The sequence below is a fragment of the Triticum urartu genome, chromosome 1 (genome assembly GCF_003073215.2).
Source record: "Triticum urartu cultivar G1812 chromosome 1, Tu2.1, whole genome shotgun sequence".
NCBI lineage: Eukaryota > Viridiplantae > Streptophyta > Magnoliopsida > Poales > Poaceae > Triticum > Triticum urartu.
The window spans coordinates 214621430-214629413 of NC_053022.1; the positions used below are offsets into that span (position 1 = coordinate 214621430).

The window sequence follows — 7984 nt, forward strand, 5'->3', positions numbered from 1 at the left end:
TAAGGGGTGATGGACACGGGGTGTAAGTACACCCCAAGGCGTATTAAAACTCTACCGTAGGTCGTACAAGGCCTATGTGCCCAAATGGAGGTGATGCGACACCTTTTGACTCGGATTCTACAACAACTTCAGACCATTTTTGAGACAGAGTCATGCTCTAAAGGAATTGGAAGGTGAATCCAATTTGGTTGGAAAGTGCATGAGATAAACTTTTCAAAAAATAATAATCGGCCATTTTTGAGTATGGGTGCCAATGTTATCAACGTTTGAAGTCTCGGATGTCTGCGTATCGGGTATGTTGGTATAGTTCGAATATGAGTCCAAGACATGGGGACTTGGTCTCTAACTTCGCTTGGGCCAAAAGTGACACGGGAGCACTTCTTGTACATCACCTAGTCATGTCCCTTTTAATTTTTCATCATTTCTTGATCTAGTGTAGTGGAAGTAATGGTAGGCGTGGTTGTATACATGGTAGTGATGTCCTCATGTGGGGGGGGGCATTGGCCCCCTACCCCCACCATGCTTCCCCTGGTTAGTACATATATTATTTGTATTTCACATTATCCTATTCATCTAGTCACACATTATTTAGCAATGTGAACGCCTCATGATCCACCAGTATAGATGTAGGTCTGGCACTGACATGTTAGTGTCACATTGTTGTCTTGGTTAGCATAAGTGGAGAAATCTCCCATGACTCTAATGCATTTTAAAACTCTCTAAGAGTATTTCAGTTTGATTATCATGTGTTCCCCCTTGCACAGTAATTAGCCTTAACATTTGGAAGCTACTTTTCCAATTAGTTGTTCACTCTGTGAATCAAGATATGTATTGTAGTAGTTAATACCCTTCCCTAGAGTAAATGCATTTCATTATTTTACTACCTAAAGGCAATGGAAGGTGTTAAGGTGGTTTTCACATGTTATTTAATACACATTAACATTTCTTATGAAGTCATTAATATTTCTTATGAAGTTCTCTCAAATTTAAATTTCTTTTGTACGTGCACATAGCGAGTCGTCGATGATTGAAAACACACAAACTTATGCCATGAATTTTGGATAACCCATAAGGTAAACATACCCAAAGTTATTAGCCGATCATCCTCACCCTAAAGGATGTTGTGCTTATATGCCATAAAAAAGCAACATTTAACACCAGTCGGCTCCAGTCGCTGATGGCACCTAAAGGTGTAGATGTGTGATAATAAGACAAACATATGTCTTTTTGTTGTCGTGTCTCGGCATACTTACCTTTGCCATTTTTATCACGAAAAATGTTTTTAAAAAGGATGTTTTTGGCTAAGCATGACAATGACAAATCAAAAAAATCATGGCAATTTATGTTGTCGTGAGGATGACAATTTAGTTTAGCAAGTACAACAAATTCTGATGAAAACTAAACATGGCGGATTTGCCATGCTTTCTGAAGGAAATTACCATCATCGCGACAACATAATATGCCTAAAAAGTTTTTTTGCCATGCTTAAAAATCTGACGTCAATGGTTTAAAATTCTTTTATTATATATGCTATATTGTGTGCACTTATGATAGATAGTTTCATAACTAACTTAACGATGTACGGTCATTTCTACTATATCTGTTTTTAAATGCAAGACATTTTGATAGTTCTTTGAATTGAACTGCCAAAGTGTTTTAGAGCATCTCCAGCCGTTCGGCCCCCCGGAACGTCGAAAAAACGCGTCCTGGAGCAAGCCGGCGAGATTTTCGGCGTGGGGGCGACTGCGTTTCCAGTCGTCGCCCTCAGGTCGGCCCCATGGCAAAATGAATTCGGCGTTTTTTGGCACAAACTCGTCGAACTTCATCCAAACTCGGCGACATTCATTCAAATTTGTACAAAAAACAAATAAAAAACAAACACGGCCTAGCTACGCCGTCCTCGCCGCGCCTCGCCGCCGTCCGACTTCTACATGCCTAGGCGCTTGTAGAAGTCGGTGTAGTCTCCGCCGCCGTCGTCGTCGTCGTCCTCGTCCTCGCCCTACCACCCGCCGCCGTCCCTGCTGCAGCCCTGTCCAGGTTCGCCGACGCGGGATGGCCCGGCCTCCTCCTCGTCGCTGTTGAGGTAGAGGACGCCGTCCACCTCGCGGAAGGGGCGGCGGTGGCGCGCCTTGAGTTCCTCGAGGGAGCGGCGCTAGCGAGCCACCTGCTCGCAGACGTAGTCCTCCCACGCCCACCTCATGGCCGTCTCGTCGGCGGCGGCCATCGCGAGGTGCTCCGGCTTTACCGGGAGTAGGGAAGGCTCCGGCTCGGTTTTCGGCCGGACGAGGCGCATGCGACCGCCGCGGTCTTCCTCGGGGATGGTCAGGGCGCCGCTGCGGGTGCGACGCCCTAGCGGGGACTCCCCCGCCGTGTCCCGTGGCTCGGGCTTGACGACGAAGGCCGCCGACGAGCCCCCCGAGGAGGAGGTCGTCGCGTCCGACAACCGCCGTGGCATCCACGAGATGCCACGGCGGCGAGAGAAGGACGGGGTGCGGGGGCGGGGGTACTCGAGGCGTGGCATGTTGCCGGCCTCGATGTAGTCGAGGACGTGCTCGAGGGTGCGGCCGGGCACCCCCGACCACTCGCGTCGCCCTTCGGCGTTGTGGCGGCCACGAGGCACGACGCCGTTGTTGGAGGCGATCCGGCCGTCGCGGCGGCGGTCGAAGTAGATCGTCCAGAACGCGATGTTGTCGGGGGAGTACGCCGGCGTTCGCCGCTGCTCCTCCGCCAGCGACGACCTAATGCGGGCGATCTCTGCCCGCTGGTCCGCCCCGGTGGGAGCGGGTGGCACCGGCACGCCGCCGGCGCTCAAACACCACGCGCCCGGCACTCTCATGTCCGGGGGAGCCGGGTAGTCGGCCTCAAAAAGGAGGCGCGCCTCCCACTCGTGGAGGTGGCGGCGACCGAAGCCGTTCTTCGCCGCGGAACCGCCTGGGTACCGCGCTGCCATTGCTCGTCGGCAGGGGGAGTGGAGTGTGCGAGCGGGGGGGAGGCGATGTGCTGCGGTGTGGCGTTCACCGGCGAGGCGGTCGGCTTTTATAGTCGGAGCTCGGGCGGCGGGAGGCGCATGCCAGGCGACGCGTGGCGGGCGGCCGTGGCGCCGGGCGACGCGACGCTTCACTGCGCGACATCAATGGGCATGCTGACCGGCGCGTTGCATCGCGGTAGGCGCGGCATCAATGGAGGCGACGGCGCGGCAACGTTGCAGCTTTGGCATTGATTTCCGCGGGAAACGAGGCGATGTGGACGACGAAGCGGCACGTCGCTGACAGGGCGGGCCCATCACAGTTCGCGCCAAAAACGGTCCGTCCGGCGCCCCAGGCGACCCCCAGCGCGCCGGGTTCGAGTTGGGTACGCCGACGTCAATTTCGGCCCAATCCGACGAAAAACGGGCTCCTGGGACGCGACTGGTCCATTTTTCAGCGCCGACGCCGAAAAAGTGACCTAAGAAGGGCTGTTGGGGGCGCGGCTGGAGATGCTCTAATTTATTAGGTTCATCCACAAGGTTTGTGGATTATTCCGTCTGTTAGACCCCAACCTTGGAAATATGGTCACACTAAAATTTGTCTCATTTTAATAGACCCCAACCTTGGAAATATGGTCACACTAAAATTTGTCTCATTTTAATATGGATGACTTACATACTATATTAACTAGACAACGCCAGCATGTTGCTACAGGAGTTTTTAGCGATGAGTTTATAAAAAAAATTGAACATATAGAGTAGTGACGCACCATATTCAGCCAAGAGGTAAATGATTGGTAAATGCATCTTATACTGTCTTGTGACATTCAAGTTTAATTTATTTATTGTTGAAAAATAAAATAAAATTAATGATGTGGCGGGCTTGCAAGTGGTGGAAAGTGAAAAGTTGAATGTTTGCATGACACCTGATGATGTGGATGATGTGCATGTGGTAGAAATTAAAAAGTGAAACGTTGATTGGTTGCATGTGCTTAATGATGTGGATAATTTGCACATGCATTGCATTTAAATAGAAGATGACATATATGAGGCTGCTCGCAATGGGAGTATTATAGGTAGTATCATACATGCCAACTAAGCAAGTTTGATGAGGTGACATATAATTAAATAAGGAAAGAGAGGCTTGAGTACCATATCATGATATCGTATCATATTAAATGATGTGTTACTTTGTGTCATGCATGGCAATAAATGTAGTCCTCTATGATACCAACTTATGATACTATGCATTAGGCTGGTCATAGTGGGGAGTAACTTAGACTAGTGTCATATGCATGACATTAGTCTAAGTTAGTACCTTCATAGTGCAAAATAACATAATACTAATGTCATATGTGGCCTCATTTAATAGCTTGTAGACTCATGTTGTCTTGGAAAACGCTATGTTACAGTAACATATTATGTTACTACTTCTCATTAACTACTTGCCATATAAGCAAAAAATTCTCGAGGTGCGCTATGTTACTATCTAAGTTACTCCCACTATGACTAGCCTTAGGGATGTAGTATTATAGACTAGTATCATATGCATGATACTAGTATATGATACTCCCCATTACAATCAGCCTGAGGCATATGTGATGAGATAGATAAGCTGCATGCTAGTTGCTAAGATAAATAAGATAGCGAGGATAAACTTTTTAGGCATGTAGAATACACGGTCTAGAACTTAATTAGATCATCTTTGATTATGGTAATTTCTAGAATGCGGTCACTTAGGACATCTATAAAGCGGACCCTTAAACCTAAGTCTAGACTGCAGTGTTCGAATCACTTTTGTCATCCAACAGAAGTCTTATATGTCTATGGAGCAGTTCGGATATACGGATTCCAACATCCTATCAACAAGCATGGAGGGCTTTGCGGGATTCGGACATCCGGCTTGAACAATTTCTCCACAAAATAATCCCAAACGGAGATGTCACACAGGAGCGTCGGCACCACCACAAGGGCAGCCACCATGGCCGCCTCTGTGCCGAAGCAAAAACTAGCACCGAGTGCGTAAATTCTCAAAATCTTTGGAGTGGCTTGGATGTGAACTTCCTAAACAGTGATGCTGAACTTTGAGTACCCACATGTTCTGAAATACTCACCCCTTCACTAAATTTTAGTCACGAAAGACAACGATGGTCATGCACTGCTCTTGTCGTGGCTTAGCGGACCATCTAGCTCAGCTCGGAGATGAGATGATCACATCGAATGATGAAGAACTGTGGTTGATTCGATCCAAAGAATTGCGGACAGATCCTGCAGTTGCGGAGGCCCATGCTGCTCCGGACTTGCCTGAGTTGTCCTCACGCCCGGGCTCCACCCAAGTTCCTCCATCCGAACCTTCCTTCTCCTGCGCCACAGCAGCGGCTGGACTCGAGTCCCCAACTGGTGCTTGACCGCACCAGCCGCGAGATCCCGATCCGAGCTGAGTTACACGTCATCTCATCACCAGGTGGACGTGCCACACGAGTCACCAGGCGAGCAAGCCAGCGGGAGTGCTAGCCCAGTCCAGCACGGCTCCCTGCCGTCCGAGCTGTATCACGTCGGCTACGCCCACACGCGTCGTGCCCCCACAAACCATGCTGCGTGTCTCTGACGTGAAAGGGCCCACAGGTCCACAGACCCACACGTCATTGTCCAGAAGACGCTTTTGTTTTTTTCTCGTCGTCTCTATCGATCTCCTCCGCCTTCCTTTGGCCCCTTCCGTCTCGCGTCGGCCTCTTAACGGCCGCTCGGCCTCACGCCAGCGCCCGGCTATACTACCTTTCGCCCGCCCGTCTCCGCCTCCATGCAGCACCGCTCACCGGCGGCGGCCACGGCCTCCGGAGCTGCCTCCACTGCGGCCGCCATGGAGCCAGGCGTCGGCGGCGTCGAGCCTGCGGTGACGCTCGACCAGGTGCCGCGCTGGAGCGACCCCGACCAGCGCCTGTACACGCCGTCCTCCTCGTCCGCTACCGCCGAAGCCGCGGACGGCGGATCCGAGCCCGCAGCGTCCGCCTTCCTCTCCTTCTCCGACCCGCTCACCGGCGACGACGGCGGCGCCGCCGGTGGTGGCTGCGCGAGCGCCTCGCGCTTCCCCGTGGACCACGAGATCAACTCCAGGATCTACCTCTGGCGGGGACACCCCTGGAACATGGAGGTCGACGCCGTCGTCAACTCCACCAACGAGGTTGCGATTCTCTTCTTATGTCTCGCTGGGCATTGGAGAATGCTGGAACTGCGGTGCTAAGCTCGTGATTCTTCGGTTCGTGCAGAGCTTGGACGAGGCGCACAGTAGTCCCGGGCTGCACGCTGCAGCGGGTTCTGGGCTCGCGGAGGAATGCGCCACCTTGGTACGACTTTGGATGTCAGGACTGGGCAGTACAATTTTAGGGGGGGGGGAATTTGTTCAATCACTGGAGATTGTGAAGTGACATGTTTTTACTGCTTGACGTTTTGCAGGGAGGGTGCCGAACTGGGATGGCAAAGATGACCAATGCATACGATCTTCCTGCGAGGTAGGCATTTAGTGACCCCGTCTCAGTTTTTCACGTGGAAAATGAATGTAGTTCCCTTTTTTAGTAGAAAATGGAACATATGTCCTGTGCGAAATACTGTTGAAGCATGAAGTTACTTAGTTACAACATCTGTGTAGTTTTTGGTTTCACGATAAGACTTGTGGTCTGCTAGTCCTTATGATAAAGTCAAAGAAATTGATTCTGATCTACCAGAGCTATGACTCACGGGCGGTGGGCTGTCCGGCAACCACGTCGGACCAAACCCTAGCCACTCCAGTCTGCTCCGTTCTGTCCCCTAGCTCCTCTCTAGCGATCTCTGGCCTTCTCCAGCATGGCGGGCAGCGGATCTGAGTCCGGCAACTCTTTTTTTTATAAAAGGAGGATGACCCCTGGCCTTTGCATTTGGGTGATGTATACGGCCACTCTATTAATTATTCTCACAAGACCTTACAAAGTCATCCAACAGTAAGACTAAAGCCGCCGTCTAAGCAACAAACTGTCGCTACATCTATCCAGTTGATGAAGGGGCGCATATAGCCTGGGCCTAATACCAAACAGACATCGCAGCCAAGCCTAACATCTAAGACCTGAGACCCCAACCTAGCCACTTGCCGGGTCTGGGGCACACACTGGCCCGGCGTGCTCTCAGAGGCCGCCGCCGCCAACTGCCACCGCTCCATCTTCAGAACTGTACTGATGCATCAACCTTGCTCGGTCCAGCTATCGTCGACGCCACCACGGCGCCCAACGGCACCTCCTCCCTGCGTGCAAACAGCTGTACACGTCGCGGTCGCCACTGATACACCTCAGCGCCATGCTGCCACGTACCACCAGCCGACACAGCTTGAAGCCCTTGGAGGATCTGTCGTGCGTAGCACCTGCCGACCAGGCATGACCAAGCGTAGCACCTGTCGGTCAGGCATAACTTGACATCTCCACCGAAGCTCCGTGCAAGACGAAGCCGCTCGACCTCCTGCCTCTGACTTCCAGCGCTGCTCCACAAAACGACGCTCCCAAGAGAGAAACGACACCGCAGTGCCGCCATCGTCCGGTCTGGAACACCAGATCCTCGGGTTTCCCCCGAAGCAATACGAGTGGGTCGACGGAAGTCACATGACGATGCCTTCATCAAGGTAACGACGTGGAATGCCGCCATCGCCCGCCGTCGGCTCGGTTTCACCGGCAACTACGTCTCCCCGACTCGCAGCTGGTGCCAGATGACGGATCCCGAGATCCGAACACCCAGCCTCAGGCCGACCACCTCTGACGGAAGAGATGACCACCACCGCCGGCTTCACCGGTCAGAACAGATCTGATCGGAGGTGCCGCCAACGAGACCACCAGGCCCTTCACGCCGCCGCCGCCGATCTGAGGACAGCATGCACGCCACCGCAGCCAAGCCGGCCGCCGCCAACTGCAGCCGCCGCCGTCGCCCGAAGGGCCATCCGCAGCGCCTGCAGCCCTGACCCGCCGCGCCAAGCCGTCGCCTGCCGCCATCCGCCGCGCCGCA

At 52.5% G+C, this 7984-nt stretch overlaps 1 protein-coding gene across 1 annotated transcript; it reads left to right on the forward strand.

Moving 5' to 3' along the window:
* The first annotated feature begins 5659 nt into the window (after window positions 1-5659).
* On the forward strand, window positions 5660-6575 carry LOC125524731 (protein GDAP2 homolog). Its single transcript, XM_048689791.1, has 3 exons — window positions 5660-6146; window positions 6232-6309; window positions 6419-6575. Exons 1-3 carry the CDS (start codon window positions 5766-5768, stop codon window positions 6476-6478), a joined length of 519 nt encoding a protein of 172 aa, XP_048545748.1. The 5' UTR covers window positions 5660-5765; the 3' UTR covers window positions 6479-6575.
* Window positions 6576-7984: the final 1409 nt, after the last annotated feature.

Excerpts from the sequence above, each read along its gene's own strand:
- LOC125524731 (XM_048689791.1), top strand. The coding sequence starts at position 5,766 with ATGCAGCACCGCTCACCGGCGGCGGCCACGGCCTCCGGAGCTGCCTCC. Across the intron at positions 6,147-6,231 it reads TCGTCAACTCCACCAACGAG|AGCTTGGACGAGGCGCACAG; the intron begins GTTGCGATTCTC and ends CGGTTCGTGCAG. Across the intron at positions 6,310-6,418 it reads CGGAGGAATGCGCCACCTTG|GGAGGGTGCCGAACTGGGAT; the intron begins GTACGACTTTGG and ends GACGTTTTGCAG.